The following is a 25,415-nucleotide window of genomic DNA, read 5'->3' as shown; positions in this document are numbered from 1 at the left end:
ATAGAACCGAAGACTGGATGAGGTCTAAAGTTTCCAGTTTTACTATAAAATCATGCTCATCTCTATTAGCAATTATTATTATGTCATAGAGAGTGACGGCGAATTAATTTGTTTCCTATTAGAATGGGGATGGATGTTACATTTTGATGGTTGGTCCCCCTAGAGACCAACATAATGGAGGCAAAAGTCGTTGCTAATCTCCTTTTACAAAATTATCATGATACCCATTAGGAGAAAAACCCCTTGACAATTAATTAAGTTCATCTACGGAAGAGTATAAAATAGTACTAGAATTTGTACAACTTACGTCCATATTTCTATAGGTTGATATTATAAAAAACCCCAAACTGAATTTACTTCAAACTAATATACCAAATGAGTACACCTGTTATAAATATACCCTCTATTAATTTTCATTATATTTTCTTGTTAAATTGATAAATTGAGTGATATGTAATAATTGATGGGTATACTAATTTGTGATTTTCTCTTCTATTTGTCATAGGTGTACTAATTTGTAATTTTTTTTATGATATTAATCCAAATTAACGAAAGATAAATATGTCATAATGTAACAATTTGGAATTTTTAATGAAAAAAAATTAATTTGGGTAAATCTATCATGGGTGGGTGTGCTAGTTTAAGTTTTTTTTTTTTTTTTTTTTTTTTTTTTTTGGTGTGTGGTGGCCGCACGGCAGCAACCAAAGGCAATCGAGTTGAAAACGCAAATTTGAGAGGACAGTCCATACCCAAACTAACACTTGGCTCGGTCCAGTCCAGTTCGGTTCAATTCACCTAATTTGCTTCTTTTTGTTTCTCCCATGCCTTGGAACACCCCCAATGACACATCGTAGGCCATCCCATCGGGCCGATACCATCACCGCAAGCTAGCCCGTGCTTTCGGCTAATTAGGCCCAGTAAGATTGCTTGATCACCCTGCCCAATCGGCCCATTAAATAATTTGGGCCACTCTCGCGGGCCTTTGGTCCATCGGCCCGTGCCGTGACACGCTTCATGAAGTTCTCTCTTGTTCTTATCAAGACCGACGGGGAGACAGATTCATGACGACCAGAACATCTCAAGCGCCCTGCTCAAAAATAGACGATTTGATATTGATGAAAGTGCAAATCATTCACGCATGCCCAAGAGTATTCTTCTCCCACAAAAGGAAAAAAACCAAAACACCGTAGGACCATAGTTTTGCTCGAGGGATAAGGAAGATGGATGACAGATTTGATCAGACACACTAAACTCCAAGCCTCACGATCCTCCACCTTATCTTCTCTAGCTGCATTGCCAGGTTGTTGTCTACACATTTCGCTCCAATTGACATGATGCCCACTTGATCCTCCATGCTCTCGATATTTCGTTTTCTTGCTATATCAAATGTTTTTTTTTTTTTTTTTTTTTTTTTTAAATTTTCGGGTGGGTGTAATTGTACAATCTCTCGAAAACCCAATTTCTCAAGATTTGGTAGCTATCAAATTACAAAATAATCGATCTTGATGGTTAATCAAAACAAATTTCGGTATGTTACTGCATGTTATATGTAGATCTACAAAGAAAAGGACATTAATGGGATAGGCCACTATATAAACCCTTGCTCTTCTTCACCATTTTCATCACATTCGCCTTGGTCATTCTGCACCCTCGTACCTCTCTCTCTTCAAGATACAATCATGGCTTCTAAGGCTCTTGCATCAACTGCATTCCTTTTAATCCTTAACCTCCTTTTCTTCACGTTAGTCAGCTCCACTCCTCTGCCATGCGCACCTCCACCGTCAAAGCCGCACAAGCACCACCACCACTCGCAGCCGGCAAAGCCCTCTTGCCCCAGGGATGCCCTTAAACTAGGCGTGTGCGCCGACTTGTTGAATGGCTTGGTCAACATTGTTGTGGGCACGCCACCAAAGACCCCCTGCTGTAGCCTCCTCGAGGGCCTGGCCGACCTCGAAGCTGCCGTCTGCCTCTGCACTGCCATCAAAGCGAGCGTCCTTGGGATCAACCTCAACGTCCCAGTATCGCTGAGCTTGCTGCTGAACTACTGTGGGAAGGACGTGCCATATGGTTTCCAATGTGCATGAGGGCTCTTTCATTTTGCTTGATGTTGTAAATCACTTGTGATCACATTGCTCTGTCTTTGCCTTTTCCGGTTTTACATCGAATTACTGTGGCTGGTTCCTGTTTTCCTTCATTCAACAAATAAAGCGTACTCTTTTCTAGCATGATAACTTCTCATGAACCAAGAATCGGCACAGTTTTTTTGTGGTGTCGAGGACTGCCTCATTTTCGTCTACCAATAATTGGGGTACACAACAGCGAAGTTACCCTCACCTCGCTGATCTACATCCCTCAGCCGTCTGCAACACATCAAATGACTTGCTCATTCTATGTTTTGGAACTTTCTGACATCCCGTCCGCAAAGTTCTAATGTTATTTCATGACATCATAACTAAAAAAAGATACCAAATGCTGGCACTTTGCGTTTAGGGTTGTTCCTAGTCGGGCAAGTCTAAGCCTCAGATCACTTCTGATTTATGACCATATCAGAAAGGGCGACAATGTAGCTAACTTGAGAACATTAGGTTTTATAAGTGCATCGACCACTCATAAATACTATTCCTTCATGAATTCTACAAGAGTATACTCAAGTTAACATCGCACTCGACAGTGCTTAACAGGAGTTTTTCTAGGACAAAGAGATGAGTAGTTAGAGCTGAGCTATGAATGTCACCTGCTTGCTCAACAAATTAACCCTTTCAAGCTTTGCTGCTAGAAAAAAGAAAGGAAATGTGCGTTTTGGCTTATGATTGACAGCAGACATGAGAGCAGTTGATCAGCTACACAATCGCGTTGGATTTTATATAGCTCGAGGTGGGTTTACCACCAGCTGGATGCAAGTTTAATTAACCTAATCTCCACTCGCTCTTCAAGAAAGATCCGAGCGCTAAACAGTTTCGAACAACCTTTCTTGCCAATAGATGATTGATCAGAGATGAAAAGCTTAGAAATACTTGAGAGATATGGAGATCTTGTCACCTCGTGTAACGTGTTGATGCATTTTAATGTTTAAAAATTTGTGGAATTATATAAATACTACCTCGAAATGAAATTGAACGTTTATTCCATACTAGAAAATAAACTTCTGTATATCACAAGAATGAGAAGGGAAGATGGAATATTCAACGTTACCTTGATATGCATGATTAATCATAAAAAAGAAGATTCAAGAAAAAGTTTCACTAAACCAATAACAATCCTAGACAGTTACACTATCCCACAACACATAGCCTTTCTCCAGGTGTTACTAGAGACTGCCTTTTTGTCTGTCAGGTCTCAGAAATTTCATTATTTACGGAATCTATAGAGTGGCAAGTGGAGAGCATACTTGTGGAACCAGCTCATTGTATCGAACTAATAATATAACTCCAAGCTTTAATGACATTACACTTTGAGAAAGATGGACGGGTGTTTTGAAAGCCATTTGAGTGTATATGAACTCCAAATTTTTCCAAACTCCGATCCTATTCAACTCCCCGCAAAAGTTACGATTACATAGACAGTCCCAAGGGTAATATGGTAATAGTGACATTAGACTTTGAGAAAGAGGGATGGGTGTTTAGAAAGCCATAAAGTATAAATGAACTTGAGCTTTTACCAAATTGTGATCTAATTCAATTTCTTACAGAAGTTACCATTATATAGGCGGTGCCTATAGTAATATGGTAATAGTACAAACACACCCAACATCTTGAAGACGCGTTTTTAGCACAATAATACAAATTATATAAGGGACTACTAGACAAGAAGGACCACACCACACATGCATCTTATAAGATGCTTTTTCATATGAAAAGACAATACTAAAAGCAATTTGGCCAAAAGTGATGGCTAGTCTTGTGGAAAAAGAGGTTAAGTATAATTAGAATTCCGTGTTAAATTTGTCACTGAATCAGTGACCATGTTGAATTTTTTTTTTTTTTTTTTCCTTGGTGAAGAATAGAATCCAGCGTTTAAATGTAGTTGATTAAGTTACCGATGAAGCGGTTCACGGCTAGATCGAGAGCGATTCTTGAAAATCGAAAGTCAAATCCAACTGTGTTAGGCCCCATTGGTTGCGGTCCATTGCTCCTTTCTGTCCTCGTCCAAATTATTTTTTCTTCATTCATTTCCACCGAAGTTCTAACTGCAAGTTCATGGAGGCTCCGAAAAAGCCCGACCGTAGCCATCAGCTCGTGTATATGTGTGTCATACTTATGCTCATCGGCTAGTTAGCTATGGTCCATTTTACTTTAATCCAAGCTAGTTTTTGTCGTGAAATTTCTCTGTACATCGTCTTGTTAATATATGCCCTATAGTCCAAAACCCACATGCTCCTCTTCAATTTTTCTTTCTTTTTTCGGCACAGTACTCTTATGCTCTGCAGTAATCTCACCAGTGATGCCTACATTAGGAATATTCCTGCTCTATTTGTTTGGTTCTGATCATGAGTTGTACCCAGGAAGCTGCTATGATATTATTGTCTGGTACTTCGAAGATGTCATTTCGTAGGTGAACAAGTCAATATAGAGGGCTCGTACCAAAACTATCTGTAGATCTGCAAGTTAAGTAGCACCAACACCAACACTAACACCGGATACGAAATATGACATGACACAATACGTCAACACATTGGAATATGTTGTATATTAAATGTATATTTTTATATATACATGATAAATTATCATTTTATGGTTATTTCAATCAAATTAATTTGATTCAAATTTATGAATAAATACATAATAAAAAGGAGATTAAAATGAATTTACACTAAAAATATTAATCCACCATTTATTGATGTCATTTATCTTTTTAATTTGACAAATTCAACTACATTCATTCCAATAGAAAAAAACAAATAATCCACATACGACTATAAAATTTAGCATTTAACAATAAGTCAAAAAAAAAAAAAAATCTGACATTTCACCATCAAGTACAATAAGAAGTCTTTCTTTCCTTCATTATTATTATTTTTTATTTTTTACATATACACATCTTAACTCTTTATTTATTAATTTTTTTAAAATTGACATCATATTTGTAGGAATTGCTGTCAGAATTCCAGATTTGCGTGTCGAAAGAATTGATCACGTGTCGGATTTTCCGAGATTTGTTCACCACATGTTGAAGCGTGTCGAACACGTGTCGGAGTGTCTAATATGACACGAAAACTCCCAAAAAGTATCAATGCTAGTATGCAAGAACAATAGATTTAGAAAATATAATTTCACATGAATCCACGTAATTACTACGCAAGATCTAGTCTATAAATCATTATTGGAGGTGGAGCATAGTCTTGCTATGTAAAGACTACTCGATATATAGATCACGAGTTTCTGTCAAACTTTCTTTCTTTTTTAGAATAAATTCATGACTGCTCCATGTGCATTTCTGTCTCAATCCGACAGCAATCAATGCATTTATTCGTTCCAATTCCGTGAATAATCACAGATCATCAAGCTGCTAAGTGACAAAATTTCACAACCAGAAAGTCACATGTCCATTTTGTACATTCGCCTACATAAGTTTTTAATCAACTTAATTCATTTCTTGTGACTGCAAGTTGAATATCGCACATACAAATGACAGTACCTTATGAAGGTAGTAGTTAAAATATTAGATAGTAATAAGGACTAAGTCATAAATGTTTTAGAAAAAAATATTGGACGTACTAAAAAAGGTTAATTACCCATATGTGACGCATTAAGTTTTAGTTGGACATTGAAATAAGCAGTACTAGCACATCGAGTCATTTAACCTTTTAATAATGAATAAGAAATTGCCCAAAGTTTTAGGGGGTTGATAGCATCATTATCAAAGTTCCTCAGTTACGATTTTTATCTTCAGACGTGATTAGTGACAAGTTGCTTGCATTTGAGTGTTTATAAAATCAAAAAGTTCGTACTCGGATTGTTAATAATTGCACTATTTTTGGTGCTCTCGATTGCCCGTCTTATTCCCCAATCTGCTAAAATTGTTAAGAGGTATTCAATGAAGGAAGATGGAGCAGGAGGGGCCACCATTGAAAGCTCGAGCTAAAAAGGAGCAGTAATTTCTGGACTTTATTCGTCACAATGCCATATTTTTCTTAAAGGAAAGAAAAAGATAAGGAAAAGAGAGACAGAGATTGATAGGTGCACCAATCACAAATCACATGCATGCTACCATAACTTTATACTCCTAAAACTTAGGTGCTACATCCACAGTTTCGATAATTATCATAAAGGATCTGTTCCATGATGTTAGTTCTTTTTCTTTTTCTTTTTTTCCATTTAATTTTCATGATTCGTTACGACAGCAAGGCGGACTTTTCTTATGCTAATTCTAGCAAATTAAACAATAATCACCACTTCGTAACTAGTTAGTACCATCCAAACTCCGATCTACTAAAAACCGTATTTCCCAAATACATTTATCTCAAAATTCCGCGAGTCCTTTTGACTACTATTAATAGATTAGTCGGTGAACCCATCTATTTCACCCCGTTTATTTTTCTTTTTCGTGAGGATACCACTTTATTAAAACCATGTCGGCCATCAGTTTTTGTCTCGGGGGGTCGATTCAACTGGCGTGTGAACAGATTCTGAGGGCCGAGATCGAGGAATTCTCGGGACCGTGAGCTCTCAAGATGAAGATCGAAAGTCGCCCAATTTGTAGCATTATTATAAAGCGCCCACGACACTTGCACCCGCAACAAGACAGACGACATCCCCTCGAATGCTCGAAAGATCAACCCGCTTTGGACGACTAAACATCACACAAACCTCCAAAATTTCACGATCCTGAGAGGACTTGTCGCCTGTCCTATCAGGCCCATTTGCACCGCCGCGTTGTGCTCGAATTTGAGCCCACATGTTTTCCTCCTGTCAAATATTCCTTTAAAAACTTGGTCATTCTAATTTCGAGATTTTAAAACGGGTCAAGTTGGATTTGATTTTTTGGGGTTTTATAAACTCACGATCTGGCGACTATATCGAGTTTAGCTCGATTCATAAGTACTTAGTTAGTACGTGATTAGCAAAACTTGAAGATCATAATTCAATTGTAAGCTCAATGTGTGATGTGTTTAAGATGAGGTTTCATTTGATCGAATTCATGAAAGAATAGATAATGTGAAATGTCATCTCACTAGGTACGGCTGTGGATTTGATTTTTTTATGTCGACATAAATAAATAACAATCATTTTGATTTTGATTTTTGGTCCTTTAGGGACCATCCCTTACATGTCATAATGAGAATATCGAATTTGAAGGTCATGTTTTATAAAAGATAAGTAAATAAATTCAAAGTACAACTTCAAGAGATTTGAAAGGATATAGTCTCTCCCTCCATGGAAAAAATAAGACATCGAATTTAACTTGTGAGATCCATATCTTATATTACAATCTCACAATATAAGTTATCGCGATTGAAAATTGCATGCTCAACTCTAAATTAATTTTAGAATCAAATATCTCAAATTCATCTTTTTCTTTTCTTAAACTTATTTTGATTGTTCCCATGAGATGGGCTTCAATTTCAAAATAAAATTACAATTCGCGTTGTACGCTGACGACTTAAGCTTTTGATGTAAATAATTGCACACTCAATTGCCATATAATCACTACTCTCTCTTTGAAATAACACGAGAAAAACCTTAGGCGGTGATTACCTTTGGATCCACCCTTCTCGAGACTTATTGGATTTCCTAAAATCATCTTCCCACCCAAATATCCTCTATAAATACTTCGACCCTCTTCATCACCATTCGCACATCTCTCTCTCTCCCCCTCCAACAACACTGCACGTTCTATAGTCTTGCTCTTTCGAGTGTCTTCTTTGCGAGAGAGAGAGAGAGACCGAAAATGGCATCAAGGACTCTTGCCACGACCGCCCTCCTCCTCTCCCTCAACCTCCTTTTCTTCACCATGGTGAGCTCCACCTCCTGCCCCCCACCGCCGGCCAAGCACCACCCCAAACACCCGCCCACGCCGGCGAAGGCCACGTGCCCCAGGGACACCATCAAGCTTGGGGTGTGCGCCAACGTGTTGAAGAACCTGCTGCACCTCGTGGTGGGCACCCCGCCAAAGACCCCTTGTTGCAGCCTCATCAATGGCTTGGCCGATCTCGAAGCCGCGGTTTGCCTCTGCACTGCCATCAAAGCCAACGTGCTTGGCCTCAACTTGAATGTCCCGGTCTCGCTCAGCTTGCTCTTGAACTACTGTGGCAAGAAGGTCCCTTCTGGGTTCCAATGTGCCTGAGCTAGGTCACATGCTTGAGGAATGTGTTCTGCATCTCTCTTAGTTCTTGATCTGATGATTATGGTTTGTATTTGTTGTTGAAATTTGGGGTTTGTGCGTGTTTACATTATTCTGGAGGTATTGGTTATGTTGTTCCAAGCCATGTACTAAAAATCACGTGCATGTCACAGGGTGGAGAGATCAAGAAACAGAATAAGTATGTCGCTAACGACGTTGATGTCTTTCTTTTAAGTCATATAATGGAAGAAAACTCATCTTCCTATATAAATTGTCCTCGTTATCTTCTGCTTTTTGTAGCCTCGTTTGTTTTAAGGAGATTTTATACCGTGTTATATATGACACGGTTCATGACTCAGCATAAAAAATATAAGTGTTCGTATATATTATCTTAGATGCACAACACGTGTCTTTAGATTCATAAAGCAATCTACGATGCTAAGTGTTACTAATTTAAGATAGATTGTGCGAGCTCTTTTTTATATAGGTTGTATCAAACAAAAGTTCATTGTAGACTAGGATTGTTATACAGCACGGAAACAAGGTTAATTAACCCTTTGAGGTAAATAGTCATCCAATCGATTATCGAGAAATTGAGCATCTTAAAGGATTATGCAAAATGAATATGGTAAAATAAGCAACATATGCATTGCACACTTTGAAAGAAAGAATCATTATTATTATTTTTTAAATATTTGAGTTACCTTTTACTTTATTATGATATCAATATGGATTCCATCTTATATACACGTTTATTTCCTTGTTCCCAATCTTTGGGTGCATACAACATCATCTACTTCGATCTTTAAATCGAACCAATAACTTTGCCTGAATACATTGGCAAATAATTAGTGAATTTCCAGTCCCACCCAGCCTTGGATTTAATAATTAAGCTTTTACAGCTCCGCAAATTAAGCCCGAATCTTATCATCAACCTTTTTTTTTTCTGGCTAGCTAGTGTGGGACTAGATGGAACTCCACAGACATCCTAATTTCTTCCCTCCTTGCACATCATCTCTACATATCTAATCACTTTGATTAAAAAAATAACAAGAAAGACTTGAATCAAAACCAGACAATTGATTTTCTAAAGTTATGTCCGAAGGTAAATTTTAAACCCATGAGAATGAACAACTTGTTCAAGAAAAGATAAGGAGAGTGGTGATGATAAAGTTACAATTTGGTACTTTCACCAAATTGATTGGCTTGAATAACAATTTACAAAACCCTCTTGTAAACACGACCGGAAGAGCCTTTTCATTATATTATTATTATCTTCAATGTCTGAACTTTTATAGAGATATGAACACTTATTTCCTTAGTACACAGTAAGTAGTTACACATTGGATCCTAATTTTTTTCCTCAACATTAAATTTCGAGATATTATATTCTACCCCACTAAAAATAAGTTGCCCTCAAAGTTATGCTCCGCATCCTTTCCAAAATCAGCAATGTGTCAATTTTTAAAAATTGCCGATGAAGTATCGATCCTAGACAAATAAGTTACATTTATCATGAAATTTGTTTAAGAAGTTCAAAAATACGAAAACTAACATTCCAAATGACCACTAAATTGGGCAAAACTCCTATTGTTGTATTCCATCATTAAAAAGATCTTCCATCGTGCACAGCCCAATGCCCCGCCCATATCGGGCAGGGGGGATCTACGAAGTCACTCCTCATAGGTTAAAAAGGTGGCTCCCATGATATAACACTTTGCCTCAAATGAGTTGAAGAGGTTGCCATCACCTAGTAGCATTTGTCCGAAACGAGCGTGACAGGTGGCTTCTACCGTAGAGCACTTTGTCCCTAGTGGAATCAAGATGTAGCTTCCAAGGTATAGAAATTTGTCCTGTGTAGCACTTGATTCCTACACTTCCGACTGGCGCGTTGCTCCGATACTATTTGTAGCACTTCAAATCCGAAAGCCAGAATCGAGCACAATAGATAGCCTCACATATTTGACAAAAAAAAAAAAAAAAAAAAAAAGATAGCCTAAGAAAATCACTAAATAACAGTAAATAAGGTACATGGTCCTTAAATCGCTAAAACTACATCATTATTAATTAGCATTAACTAAATACATAAAATGACTATGCTCTCATTGCACTCCAACACTTTGAGTCCACATTCAACTATAGAAAAATTACCTAAACTTATTATATCCATACCAATTTAGTCCTAAACTTTTCAATTATGCTAATTGAGTTTTGAACATTTTTTATAATTTGCCAGTTAGTCATTTCAATCAATTTTGACTGGAAATTGCCGATATGAACGTCAATTATTCTATGTGGCACAACCGATGCTAAAGTTGACAATTCTTACAATGTTATATAAAAAATTGATTTTTTTAATAATTTTTCAATTTTTTCCCTATGCTTCCGTAAGTCGCCAAGCCTCAACAATGGTTAGTAACCGGCCTCAGGAGAAGGCTGACCTCAGGTGAGGCTCCACCTTGGCAAGCTCAAGCCTTGCCCAAAGCTAACAAAGTCAACCTTCGCCTGAGGCTGGTTGCTAGCTATCATCAAGTCATAGCAATCAACAAAGGAAGAAGAAAAAAGAAAAAAAAAAAGAAAAGAAAATTGTAAAAATTACCCATATGAGTGTCGATCGTGCCATATAGAACGAATGACATCCATGTCAGTAAGTTATGGTCTAAATTTTCAAATCAACAAAACATAATTCAATGCTAAAAGAAGCGAAGAAACACTTAATTAACTTAAACTGGGAAGTCTGACCAAAAAAAAAAAAAAATGTGAAGAGATTGACGTTCTATTAAATTTTCATTGGTTTAAGAACTCTCTCTATAAATTAATGTTTTAGTGAACTGTTCCTCTTGATTGGCTTAAGCTCCATCACTAATCTCAGAAAATAATAATTACAAAACCACTTTCTAGGTATTCTTCAATTCCAAAATGACCTTTTCAATCTATCAACTTTGTCTCCGACCAAAAAAAAAAAAAAAAAAAAAACAAAATCTATCATCTTTATCTTTCATATCCGGAACTTTTAATCGGATACAAACACCTAATTTCTTGTACACAATACGTGAGCTATATATATCGAATCCTAATTCTGTTCCTGGTATAAGTTTTCGAGATATCAAAGGCCCAAAATCAGTGGACATTTCCTTGGTGGGGCACATTTCATTCCAATATGAAGCAAGAAATGAAATTTCTTTTGTTCTTTTTCCTTTCTTTTGTGGTTAGGTTTCCAAGAGACGAAGAAATGGGACCACTAAAATCTAACCTTGCCATCATCCCCAAATGCAAAACCAGGGCCCTACGCTACAATTTCTCTCTCGCGTCCATCACCGTCTCTCTTTAATTAAAGTTCTCTGATATCGGCCTTCACGTACATGCCAAAGAGACTGGTAAGCTTCGTGTGCGATGCGAATTCGGCATTGAAGTCCATTCCAGATGCGTCCACCTCGATCACTAGATGCATCGCCGCTTCCTGTTCCGATCATTTTCAGAATACAGGTGGTCACACCCTCTCCAACTTGATCAAGCCATTCGGATTGTTGCACCAAGTTATGATCGTTGATATGGCGATGACTGCGTTCAAGATTTTCTCTAAAGGTTTCACTGGTGACTGCGCTAAAAAGTTAAAGACCAGGTGGTCGGCCATAAGCTCATTGAGCTACCTCGTTGTTTAGGCGTTGGGAGGTGGAAATGATGCAGTGATGAAAAGAAGAGAGCAAAACAATAACGATGTCAGTTATGTTAAAGCACGTTCAGTTAGGAGTTAATACCATGAAAACCAGCAAAATATGTCCACTATGACATTAATACTGAAATTTTTTTTAAGTCACCAAAAACCCTAAATGATGCTCATTGTAACATCAATACCCCAAACTCTTCTTCTTCTTCTTCTTCTTCTTCTTCTTCTTCTTCTTCTTCTTTCCCAAACTTGTACGTTTGTAACAAAAATACCCCCTCATCTACCTCCAAAATTCTAAACTTTAGGCTCAAAATAATCCTAATGGGTTCTAATTAAACCGTCACCAGTACAAATTTGGGTATTGGTGACTCAAAAGTTCTGGGTGACAGAGTTATAGTGTGCAAACTTTAGGGTTTTGTCGTAGACAAAGGTACTTTGTCATGTTGGTACAAGTTTGCAAGATTGATAATACGAGAAAAAAGTTTGAGGTAGTGATTTTAAGTGAGCAAAATTCAGAATTTTTTTGGATAGATGGAAGGTACTTTGTCACACTAATACAAGGCTGTGCACTTTTGTGATTAAAAAAAAAGTTTTAGGTATTAGTATCGTGATGGACACAGTTTAGGATTTTCTGTGACGTTCTTGCATTTTACGAAAAAAATCGATGATAATGTGTGATCCTCTCTTAGTACAATGCATGCACGGTTTCATCTAAAGTTCCTTGCTGAAAAACATGAGATAATATCCCATGGCGACAATTTTCTCAACGCGGTAATAATTTCTTTCTTTAGTATTCACGGATGTTTAATTTGGGACTTATATAACTAATGAGGGATCCCAATAGATCATATGCTACATGATCATTACCTCGGTAATTTAGAGTGAATTCTTACTCTGAATCAGTATATACGAACTCACCCGTCTTCCTCTGTCTAAGTAACATTTTACTTGGTCGATAAAGATATTATTTAAAGAAGAGGAGTGATCGGAACGAGAAGCATAAATGCTTGTCCTACCGATGCAGAGAAACTGAAGGATAATCCTAAATTTCTCTCGGTTTCTCTCGGTAGATTACCAAGAGAAATTTATGCTTCTTCGCGCCAATAAATTTATTGGGACTGAAGCTGCAAAGAATAATAAGATAGAGCAGAAAAATTTAATATTGCCAAATTGAGCACTGAAGAAATAATTAAGTTAGGAGAATTTCAGAGAGCCTAAAAAATAAAGGTGAGAGTATTTGGACCCGTGATAAGATCGCAGTACAATTTCTGAGATTTATTAGACCATTGCGCGAGATCCTCTGGAGGATTCTGTGCTTATGAGATCTCGTGACGACGCTCTAGCATTTGCATTTAGAGTTTTTTTTTTTTTTTTTTGGTGAAAACATGTGGAGAAACGTTGATATTATCCACATGACGATATAAAGTAAATTAACGGGCGACGTACTAAACTTTCTTTTTTCATTTATAATATGTATATCACAAGGTGATGAGATCCTTATAATCCATACATGAAAATAGGAAAATTATTAAAATAATCATAAACCTATTGCACTTTAACCAATTTAATCATAAATCTTTTAATTTTGTCAATTAAGTTCTAAATATTTTCATATTTTACAAATTGAGTCCATCCGGTCAATTTTAGCTAGAAATTGCCAAAATGGACAATAACAATCCAATGTGGCACAACCACCGGCTGATGCTGACAAAAAATTTTTTATGAAGGCGGGGAACCTCACTCACAATCAATGAGGGCTTTGTGACCCTCACCCAGTGGTTGATGAGGGTCGTCGGCCCTCACCTATGGGCGGTGAGGGTTGGTTGGCAACCCTTGCCAAACTTGGTAGAAAAAAATGAAAAAAATAAAAAATAAGAAAGAAATAATTCAATTTAAGAAAATTGTAAGAAATTGTCTATGTCAATGATGGCCCTTTTACATGGAAATAATAATGTCTATGTCAAGGATTTTCAACTAAAATTGACCGGGCGGACTCAATTAGGAAAACATGAATATATTTAAGACTCAATTGATGTAATTGAAAGACTTATGACTGAATTGATTAAAGTGTGATAATTTTATAAATTTTTTTGACAATTTCCCACAAAAATTAGGACTCGTGAACGAAATTATAATTTATCAATGACAGCACATGGCTCTCGAGGACAATCTGACCGTGGTCCCATGGCAAAATATAACTCCTTTCGTACATATTGAAAAATACTATTATTATGTCTTGCACTTTGTTTGTTTCCTATATATAGTAGCGACATTATTATATACTTGCATCATTTGAGAATTGTATGTGCTCGCTAATAGAAAGTTGGAATGCGCCCAAAAATGGTTCACGGGAAGCAAATATGGTGGTTAGATGGGACCAGATTCAGCATATTCCAGGTTCGGAGAAGAACAGGAGCGGGAATTACTGAATCGGATAAGTCCCACCTCATCCAACGATTTATTTAAATTGGTGTAACGATTTTCGAAAGAAATGGATGGCCACTTCCAGAAACGTATCAACCATGAGCATGGCTTTTATGCCATCATGAGTTCACAAGTAATACTAGAGGCATTGATACCCGAGTGAGTTTTTTTTTTTTAATAAATAAAGTGGCAAATGATAAGCCGTTGTTTAAGTTAGTTGGCCCATTAAAACACCCAATAAAAATCTGTCACATCATCTAATAGATCCGTTTAATATACAAATCTTCAGATCTCCTACATTATTCATAAGTGGATTCATAAGTATATTGGGAATTGAAGTGCTATGTCAATTGTAAATGCGTAAGTAAATGGAACCATAGGATAAGATGACCCTGTACTTGAAAGTTTAGTAGCTAAACCCAATTTTTTCCTACGTCGCATATGCAATATATTAGTGATGTGGACCCAGCACTAGAAAAAAAAAAAAAATGTATAAATTTTTACCAATATCTATAACTTTGCCTATTTTATTTCTACAGTCACAAGTTTGCAATCTAACTTTAAAATTTTACAAATGAAATTATACCTATCAATTATTACTCAAGATTTATTTACAAGATCATCCTTATTCTTTCCTAAGTATCCTTACCATAATCTAAGTTCCACGATCATTTGAAAGACCCCCATTGAAAACCTTAACCCTAGCCATCCTAACTATCCTGTTTATAGCTGCCATGGCCGTGTTGTCGTCGCCGTCGTTGTTGCAGCAAAATCATCAAGTCGTCGTGGCCTTCGTACCACAGTGTCAGTCCTCGACGACCTGTGTGTGTGTGTGTGTGTGTGAGAGAGAGAGAGAGAGAGAGACTGTAAAAGAGTAATAAAGCATAGGAGACAGAGATTCGAGCGAGTTGACAGATTGGTTGGGGCTGGGAATCAAGAGCAACGACCCTGGAAACGGTTAAAGTGGCAGGGGCAGGTCAGGCGGCTTGTAGAGACGAAAGATAAAACTGTCTACTTATTTTCAGAAGCGCATTTCTCAACTAAGAGGATCCCACCCTGTTGTAGCTGTTACATTGCATACCGCCCACTAATATAAAGATTAAAAATGTATTTACGTATGAGATCTGATTTTTGTCTATGCTCTCCATCACATTGACCGTTTTACGTAAGGAAAGAGACAAGAACGACATAAACCCATTTTGATGGATTTGAGGTCCAGTTGTGAATCATGACATCTGTTAAACTTGTGATCACAAGAGACCTCGAATGCACACATGTGACGGAGTGCATGCAAGTCTCTCCACATCGAGTTATCAATAAATTTGCCTTCACCAAGATCATGCATGTATGATATTCACCTATTCCTTGGCTGCGAACTTATGGTGTTGGCCAGTGATGTGAAGGAACGCAAGATCTTTACAAGACAATTGATTAGATACATGCATATATAGTTATCTAGTTTTGGCATGCAAAAAGATTATACAAATTTAAATCATGTACATGCAAAAAGATTATACAAATTTAAATCATGTATTCTTCTACCAACTTTAAAACCATGGATTAATAAGGTGTGCGTGTATTGTATGCCCACTTAACATCAATCACCAGTTTATCGTATATAAGAAATTTTGTAGACACACCTGAGATTGGAAACCTTTTTCCGCCCCCCAAAATGCATGGTATCTACTCGGGAAAGGGGAAAAGAAGCATGTTCTCTAAAAAAAAGTATTCATTTCGATTGAAACAACTTTGACAACTTTCTTTTTTTCATTACATGAAATAGATGACTTAATAAGCATCTTGTATCAGAGACCGTTATTCACTTCATAACCCCCACAAATGGAAAGCTGAACAAGCACTGTAGGCATTTAGCCCTTTTAACAGGCACCACCCACCACACTCATCACGTAAAAGAAAGAAAAAGAGAATACGAACCCACAGTTTCACGACATCATCTGATAATCACACCTCACTTACATAATCAGAGGGACTTCAAACTCCGATTAATTAAGACCTCTCACGCTTAAGCACATTGGAAACCAGGAGGGACCTTCTTGGAACAAACATTGAGGAGCAAGCTGAGAGAGAGCGGAACATCAAGGTGAAGGCCCAAAACATTTGCTCTGATGGCCGTGCATAGGCACACCGCGGCTTCCAGGTCTACGAGGCCCTGGATGAGAGAGCAGCATGGCTCTTTCGGAGGCGTTCCGACGGTGACATTGAGCAAGCTACCCAATAAGTCGAGGCAGACGCCTAGTTTGAGGGCGTTTTCGGGGCAAGAAGCAGCAGCGGTTGGGGTCGGCTTCGGTGTCCATGCAGTGGCCAACGAGGCGAAGATGATGTTGAGAGAGAGAACGAGAGCGAGTGATGGGTAGTTCTTGGAAGCCATAGTATAAGAACGTCACGAAACCCTAGGCTCGTCTTTGTAAAATGTGAGTGTTTTGGGCTGCAGAGAGAGTTTAGGGGGAAGTGGTCTTTTATAGGGTTTCAAGGAGGAACATGGGTTTGAGTCGATGAAAGCAGAAAATATTTGTTTTAGATGAAAAATATTTTTTTGTTCTATTGTCGAAATAATATATTGCATGCATATGGTACGTCCCCCATGTGTGGCCTTACTGGTTTTAGCTGGCACAACAATTAATTCCTCTGGTGACAATTTTGGATGGTTCTAATCTCGTGGAAAGTGGCAAATTGCCATTCTTTTTTCTCTCTAGCGTTTGATTGATTGATTGGTTTCTTGATCTGATTTTGACTTGGTTTGAGGCCTTGATCTGACTAATGAAATGCATCCAAGATTTTAAAATGGGGTAGGGTTTTTCCTATTCCATGCATGATATGGTAAGAGATAGGTGCAATCAGTTAAAAAATCAATAAATTAATTCGCCCATTTAATGCTTATCACGCATCATTCTGTTATTCAATGAAATGAAGTTGATATATAAACTTGGATTTTATTCATGAATTTCTCATATCCCCTATAATTTCAAAAGACTAATTGAACTCAAGTCGTAATTAAATTTCGGCAATGAAATGAAATCAATGTACCCAAAAAGCTCAAAACTTATCCTTTTTTTTTTTTCTGGTCCGCAAAAAGTATGGCATTGTTCGTTGGCCGTGGCCCATGGTACGCAAAATAAAATGCAAAATGCACATAATAGTTTGTCACAAACTTGTCCCTTGCAGCGAGTGGCAACCGTTTAATAATGTTGTTCTATATTGGCTTGTTCTTGGTGGATGCCAGTGTCACGAGTGCTCAAATAACAAACTACCCCCACATTGTTAATCTAATGAACCTCCATAACCTGATCCACATCGGGCCAAAGATTAGGACGCGTCAAAGAGATCTTGTCCCAACCAACTTTAACATTTCTGCGATTCACACCGTGTGGAGCCATCTTTCGTTTTGCGACAGTGGAAGCGAGAAGCATCGCGTGAGCGTTTTAGTCAAAGAGTTTGATGTTGATTTGGTGATAAGGATTAATTATTTTTAAATGTTAGTGATTAAAGAAGTTCCTCTGGATGATTCGAGCTGGCTCTTACGACTCCCTTCAGTACATTTTTCATCTCAGGGGGTCTCTGTATTGGCACTTGTCTTGACGTGTAGTGGGCTAGGGGCTAGCCGAATTTGAAGGTCTCCGTGATGGATTAACGTGTGTTTACATTAAGAACGTATACGACATTTATTTCCAACCTTGATTGAAATAACATGAAATGAAAGATTATAGTTTCTATCTTTATATCTGTAAATCAAATTTTTCCTATGGAAAAATTGTCAAACATCTCAAAGGAATTGATAGCAGTTGAATAATAGAAAAATGGGAAATTAAATAGAAAAAGATGGTCTTCAGTGTGTCTAACGTCGTATATCCAACTAATATTCATTCTCATATTAGTGTCATAACTTTTCATGAATCAATGTGCACCGTAAAAAAATCGATGACCATATGCTCAATTCCCAGCACCTGTTGTTTTCTTTTAGAATCGTTTGAAGACCTGGTTTTCTTCCATCCAAATGTATCAACGAAATAGAAGGTTAACAAGTCAAAGACCCACACTTGCCATATACCCTGCATTTGCAGAAGTTGCATCAATCAGTAGAAACTCCTTGTTTATGCACAAGAAATAGGCTTTGACCTTAAAGACTCCCGACCAATAGAACATGTTTTATAAACTTATCGTGCATATCCCCCAAGAGATTTGGATGAGTGCATTTAAGCATTTGACCGGAAAAAATATACTAGAAGTATCAAAATTTTCACCGGAAGAACCAACTTAGCATTATTGTAACATTAACTAGTCCTAGATGTGTGACTCACTGAAAAATTGAGCTCTTAAAAATACAACCCAACGAGGATGTTTACACCAGATATTTAGTCCCAAATTGGCTTAAATTGATCTTCTCACCAAGCCCTAGCTTCTTTCCACAAACCCTAGCCCTAATTTCACTTTCAATCACACATTTTGAAATTAATTCCCAATTTGTTGCTGAATTTGGCAATGGCGGTCATCCTACGTGCTCTCTTATACTCCCTCACTGCGCCGCCGCCCTCATCTTCCTCTTGCTCGCACTCTCGGACTCTACTTTCTTCGTGGTCCAGGCCTTCGACAAAACCCCCGCTCAGGGTGGTCCAGAAGTCGATAAAGGTGAGGCTGTTGCTAACAATAAGCAACACGCCGGGGATGAAGATCACGAGCTTATGGTGTTATCTTGACCAAAGTCGTTTCACGAGCTCATTGGACGACCGTAGTCATTTTTTCCTGAGCTCATAATTTTGTTCTGGTGAGATTTCCACACAGATTTGCCATGTTGAATTGTAAATTATTTAAGGAAAGCCATGTAAGAGCGCATTTATCATGAATTAGTACCCCATGGACGCTTGTAGAATACCTTGATAACAGAAAATTCGTCCTTTTCAACACATTGTCTTTTCCTTGTTTCGTGTAATCCATGTATTGGAATGAAAATAATTATGATTAGTTAGCGTCTTGGAGGCACTCGTTAATGAGACTCATATAAGCGACAGTTCTTTGATCACGATGTCTCCTATTTAAGTTAAGTTTTGGGTTATACACATTGCCTTGTGAGTGAAGTCTTACATCCATGGTGGAAAGAGTTTAGCTAACAACAAATCTCCATAGACAGGATGGTGTGCATGCATTTGAGAGGCTGAGTCGAGCCAATATATTCTAATAGCATTGCTTGAATCAGGTATAATATTGTAGATTTGACTGATGGACAGTGAAATGTGATTGACTCGACTCATGTCTCAATCGTCATTTTTTAACTTAATAGCTTAAATCAGTAGGCAAATATAGGTGTTACTTAGACATATCGATCACCTGTTTTCTTTGCATTAGGCAAAGGGTTATAGACAGGTAATCACCAATCTATCTTTATCCACAACTATAAGTTAATGCAATCTCTGTTTCAATAATATTCCCTAAAGACTAGATGTTCAGCACGAGAAGGCCAGGTGAAAGATGGAATAATTGGAGAAACTAAAATATGTGGAAAAACCGGAATTGCCAGCTATGCTATCTCATGCATCTTCCACGTACGCATGCAACGTAATGATCTGAACTCCAAGCCTTTCTGGAGAAGAACTCACGGGAATGTCTAAACATGTTGATTGGCCACTCTTGTATATGAAAATATGATAAAATATGACAATTTTTTTTCCCAAATTAATGCATGGTTAAGAAGCTCTTGCTCTCTTTGGCAGCAAAAGAATTCCTGACCACCCACATGGGATCCCAAACTCTTATACCTCAATCTCATCCTCAATCTCAAGAGACTCTCCATGCAAAATCAATCTTACATATAAGCAACCTTTTTCATCCTTTTTGTCATCAGTCCTAACCCTAATACAGGCCATTGTGCATGTTTCAGTGAGGAAAACAGATGGCTCAATCCAAGAACACCTCACACCATCTTTTGCCTTGTTCCTCTCCATCAACCTCCTCTTCTTTGCTCTAGCGAGTCGCTGTAACAGTCGTGGTTATCCAAAACCGACCCCGTCTCCGAAGAGAAGTGCTCAGATTGGGCGTTTGCGCTAAGTTGCTAAACGGACCAGTCAATGCAGTGATCAGGTCACCACTGGACACTCCATTCTGCTCAGCACTCGAAGGCCTTCTTGATCTCAAACCAGCGTTTGAAGCGAACGTCCTCGTGATCGATTTGAACATCCCCATTTCACTGAGCCTAGCATTTGCATTTAGAGTTTTTTGTGAAAACATGTGGAGGAACGTCGATATTATCTACATGACGATATAAAATAAATTAACGGGCGACGTAATGATTTTTTCTTTTTTCACTTATAATATGTACATCATAAGGTGATGAGATGCTTATAATCCATACGTGGAAATAGGGAAAATTATTCAAAAAATCATAAACCCATTGCACTATAACCAATTCAATCATAAATCTTTTAGTTTTTTCAATTGAGTTTTAACTATTTTCATGTTTTGCAAATTGAATCCATCTAGCCAATTTTAGCTAGAAATCACTGAAATGGACAGTGACAATCCAATGTGGCATGGCCACCGGCTGATGCTGACATAATTTTTTTTATGTAGGCGGGGAACCTCACCCACAATCAATGAGGGCTTTGTGACCCTCGCCCGATGGTCGACGAGGGTTGTTGGCCCTCTCCTATGGTCGGCAAGGGTCGGTTGGCAATCCTCACTGAACTTGGTAGAAAAAAAAATGAAAAAAATAAAGAAAAAGAATAAAAGAATTCAATTTTTAAAAAATTATAAGAAATTGTCTATGTCAATGACAGCTCTTTTACATGGCAATGATAACATCTACGTCAAGAATTTCCAGCTAAAATTGATCGGATGGACTTACTTAGCAAAATGTAAATATGTTTACGACTCAATTGACGTATCTGAAAGACTTATAACTGAATTGGTTAAAGTGTAATAAGTTTATAACTTTTTGGACAATTTTCTCACAAAAATAAGGACTTGTGAACGAAATTATAATTTATCAATGACAGCACATGGCTCTCGAGGACAATCTGACCGTGGTCCCGTGGCAAAATATAACTCCTTTCGTACATATTGAAAAATACTATTATTATGTCTTGCACTTTGTTTGTTTCCTATGAGAATTGTATGTGCTCGCTAATAGAAAGTTGGAATGCGCCCAAAAATGGTTCACGGGAAGCAAATATGGTGGTTAGATGGGACCAGATTCAGCATATTCCAGGTTCGGAGAATAAGAGGAGCGGGAATTACTGAATCAGATAGGTCCCACCTTATCCAACGATTTATTTAAATTTGTGTAACGATTTTCGAAAAGAATGGATGACCACTTACAGAAATGTGTCAACCATGAGCAATCATGAGTTCACAAGTAATACTAGAGGTATTGAGACCTTCAATAAATAAAGTGGCAAATGATAAGTCGTTGTTTGAGGTTTTTTTTTTGGTCGTTGTTTAAGTTAGTTGGCCCATTAAAACACCCAATAAAAATCTCTCACATCATCTAATAGATCCGTTTAATATACAAATCTTCAGATCCCCTACATTATTCATAAGTGGATTCATAAGTATATTGGGAATTCAAGTGCTATGTCAATTGTCAATGCGTAAGTAAACGGAACCATAGGATAAGATGACCTTGTACTATAAAGTTTAGTAGCTCAACCCAATTTTTTTCTACTTCACATATGCAATATATTAGTGAATGTGGACCCAGCACTAGAAAAATAAAGAAAAATATATAAATTTTTATCAGTATTTATAACTTTGCCTACTATATTTCTACGGTCACAAGTTTGCAATCTAACTTTAAATTTTTACACACAAAATTATACCTATCCGTTATTACTCGAGATTTATTTACAAGATCATCCTTATTCTTTCCGAAGCATCCTTACCATAATCTAAGTTCCACAATCATCCGAAAAACCCCCATTGAAAGCCTTAACCGTAACCATCCTAATTAACCTGTCTACAGCTGCCATGGTCATGTTGTAGTCGCCATCGTTGTTGCAGCAAAATCATCAAGTCGTCGTGGCTTCGTACCACAATGTCAGTCCTCGACGACTTTATGAGAGAGAGAGTGTGTGTGTGTGTGTGTGTGTGTGTGTGTTTGTGTAAAAGAGTAATAAAGCAGAGGAGACAGAGATTCGAGCGAGTTGACAGATTGGTAGGGGCTGGGAATCAAGAGCAACGACCGTGGAAACGGTTAAAGTGGCAGGGGCAGGTCAGGCGGCTTGTAGAGTCGAAAGATAAAACTATCTAATTATTTTCATAAGCGCATTTCTCAACTGAGAGAATCCCACCATGTTGCAGTTGTTACTTTGCATACTGCCTACTAATATATAGACTGAAAATGTATTTACGTATGAGGTCTGATTTTTATCTATGCACTCTATTGGATTGACTGTTTTACGTGAGAAATGAGACAAGAACAACATAAACCCATTTTGATGGATTTGAGGTCCAATTATGAATCATGACATCTGTTAAACTCGTGATCATGAGAGACCTCGAATGCACACGTGTGATGAAGTGTATGCAAATCTCTCCACATCGAGTTATCAACAAATTTGCCTTCACCGAGATCATGCATGTATGATATTCACCTATTCCTTGGCTGCGAACTTATGGTGTTGTAGGGGTGTGCAATAGGAACCGTCCGAACCAGGAATCGGCCGGACCGGACCAAACCGATCCCTTTTGGGCGGTTCCCACGATTCGCAGTTCGGTTCCCAGTTCCTAATCTTGGAACCAGTGGCTAGTCGGTCCGGTTCCCAGTTCCAAGGTGGGAACCGGACCGAACCAGACCAACCGGACCGAACAAAATTTTTTTATATATAATTTATATACATAAAATTAATAAAATATATAAACATGATAACTTATTGCAACCAAAATTGCAATTTGAGGTAGCAACCTCTTATGTGGCCAAGAGACCATTAAAATCATTTTTGTTACTTTTTTATTTATAGAAAAAAAAAATATCTCCTTGTTAATTTCATCTTCTAATTGATGTGGGACTAAGGCTCCAAGAGACCCGCAAGGCACTTCAAGCCTCCAAGAGTCCCATGTCGACTAAACATTCAAAGAGCATAAGAAAGATTGTCTATAAAATCTAAGCCAAGCACAACCTTTAGCCAAATTGTTCATGGCCTTCACTGTTTAAGTTAAGTGTTTCACACAAGTGAAGTTTGAATATTTTACACATGGAAATATGTGTGATTAGTTGTGTTGAATCGCTCAACAAAACCAAATTTGATTGATCGATCCGAAGCGCGGTCACTCTTTAGTACAAAAAAGTAGAGCCAATTTTGTTGGACCTAACCGGATCGGACTGGAACCGATGGTTTGGTCCAGTTCTCGGTCCTAGGACCAAACAGTCCGATCCACGGTTTGCAATTTTGTGAACCGGTGCTCCCGGTCTGGTTCCCGGTTCCAAGGTGGAACCGGACCGAATCGAGAACCGATCACCCCTACTGGTGTTGGCCGGTGATGTGAAGGAACCCGAGATCTTTACAAGACAATTTATTAGATACATGCATATACAGTAATCTAGTTTCGGCATGCAAATAGATTATACAAATTTAAATCATGTATTCTTCTACCAACTTTAAAACCATGGATTCATAAGGTGTGCATGTATTGTATGCCCACTTAACATCAATCACTAGTTTATCGTAAATGAGAAATTTTGTAGACACGCTTGAGATTGGAAACCTTTTTCCGCCCCCCAAAATGCATGGTATCTCACTCAGGAAAGGGGAAAAGTAGTGTGTTCTCTAAGAAAAAGTATTCATTTCGATTGAAACAACTTTGACAACTTTCTTATTTTCATTACATGAAATACATGACTTACTAAGCATCTTGTAACAAAGATCATTATTCACTTCATAACCCCCATAAACGTAAAGCTAAACGAGCACTGTAGGCATTTATTCCTTTTAACACGCACCACTCATCACACTCATCACGTAAAAGAAAGAAAAAAGAGAATACGAACCCACAGTTTCACGACATCATCTGATAATCACACCTCACGTACATAATCAGAGGGACTTCAAACTCAGATTAATTAAGACCTCTCACGCTTAAGCACATTGGAAACCAGGAGGGACCTTCTTGGAACAAGCATCGAGGAGCAAGCTGAGAGAGAGCGGAACATCAATTTGAAGGCCCAAAACATCAGCGTCGATGACAATGCATAGGCACGCCGCGGCTTCCAGGTCTGCGAGGCCACCGATGAGAGAGCAGCATGGCTCTTTCGGAGGCGTGCCGACGGTGACATTGAGCAAGCTACCCAATAAGTCGAGGCAGACGCCTAGTTTGAGGGCGTTTTCGGGGCAAGAAGCAGCAGCGGTTGGGGTCGGATTCGGTGTCCATGCAGTGGCCAACGAGGCGAAGATGATGTTGAGAGAGAGAACGAGAGCGAGTGATGGGTAGTTCTTGGAAGCCATAGTATAAGAACGTCACGAAACCCTAGGCTCGTCTTTGTAAAATGTGAGTGTTTTGGGCTGCAGAGAGAGTTTAGGGGGAAGTGGTCTTTTATAGGGTTTCGGAGGCCTTACTGTTTTTAGCTGGCGCAACAAGCAATTCCTCTGGTGACAATTTTGGATGGTTCTTACTTCTAATCTCGTGGAAAGTGGCAAATTGGCGTCCTTTTTTCTCTCTAGCGTTTGATTGATTGATTGGCTTCTTGATCTGCTTTTGACTTGGCTTCAGGCCTTGATCTGACTAATGAAATGCATCCAAAACTTTAAAATGGGGTAGGTTTTTCCTATTCAATGCATGATATGGTAAGAGAAGGATTCTATCGGTTAAAAAATCAATAAATTAATTCGTCTGTTTAATGCTTATCACGCATCATTCTACTATTTAATGAAACGGATGTTGATATATAAACTTGAATATTATTTATGGATTTCTCATATCCCCTACAATTTCAAAAGACTAATTGAACTCAAGTCGTAATTAAATTTTGGCAATGAAATGAAATCAATGTACCCAAAAAGCTCAAAATTTATCCTTTTTTTTTCTGCCCGCAAAAAGTATG

The 25,415-nt window shown here is 38.0% G+C and overlaps 4 protein-coding genes across 4 annotated transcripts; 2 read left to right on the top strand and 2 right to left on the bottom strand.

Moving 5' to 3' along the window:
* The first annotated feature begins 1,421 nt into the window (after positions 1-1,421).
* LOC104441896 (14 kDa proline-rich protein DC2.15) lies at positions 1,422-2,226 on the top strand. Its single transcript, XM_010055150.3, has one exon. It carries the CDS (start codon positions 1,680-1,682, stop codon positions 2,082-2,084), a length of 405 nt encoding a protein of 134 aa, XP_010053452.1. The 5' UTR covers positions 1,422-1,679; the 3' UTR covers positions 2,085-2,226.
* Positions 2,227-7,781: 5,555 nt separating this feature from the next.
* LOC104441895 (14 kDa proline-rich protein DC2.15) lies at positions 7,782-8,631 on the top strand. Its single transcript, XM_010055149.3, has one exon. It carries the CDS (start codon positions 7,888-7,890, stop codon positions 8,281-8,283), a length of 396 nt encoding a protein of 131 aa, XP_010053451.1. The 5' UTR covers positions 7,782-7,887; the 3' UTR covers positions 8,284-8,631.
* Positions 8,632-16,109: 7,478 nt separating this feature from the next.
* LOC104430815 (14 kDa proline-rich protein DC2.15-like) lies at positions 16,110-16,844 on the bottom strand. The gene has a single exon (XM_010044080.3). It carries the CDS (start codon positions 16,758-16,760, stop codon positions 16,395-16,397), a length of 366 nt encoding a protein of 121 aa, XP_010042382.2. The 5' UTR covers positions 16,761-16,844; the 3' UTR covers positions 16,110-16,394.
* A 7,349-nt stretch (positions 16,845-24,193) lies between these two features.
* Positions 24,194-24,905, bottom strand: LOC108959234 (14 kDa proline-rich protein DC2.15). Its single transcript, XM_018872698.2, has one exon. It carries the CDS (start codon positions 24,817-24,819, stop codon positions 24,454-24,456), a length of 366 nt encoding a protein of 121 aa, XP_018728243.2. The 5' UTR covers positions 24,820-24,905; the 3' UTR covers positions 24,194-24,453.
* Between the last annotated feature and the right edge of the window lie 510 nt (positions 24,906-25,415).

Source organism: Eucalyptus grandis, chromosome 4 (genome assembly GCF_016545825.1).
Source record: "Eucalyptus grandis isolate ANBG69807.140 chromosome 4, ASM1654582v1, whole genome shotgun sequence".
NCBI classification, from domain to species: domain Eukaryota; kingdom Viridiplantae; phylum Streptophyta; class Magnoliopsida; order Myrtales; family Myrtaceae; genus Eucalyptus; species Eucalyptus grandis.
The sequence above is the reverse complement of the archived record's forward strand: the minus strand, read 5'-3'. Positions and strand labels throughout refer to the sequence as shown.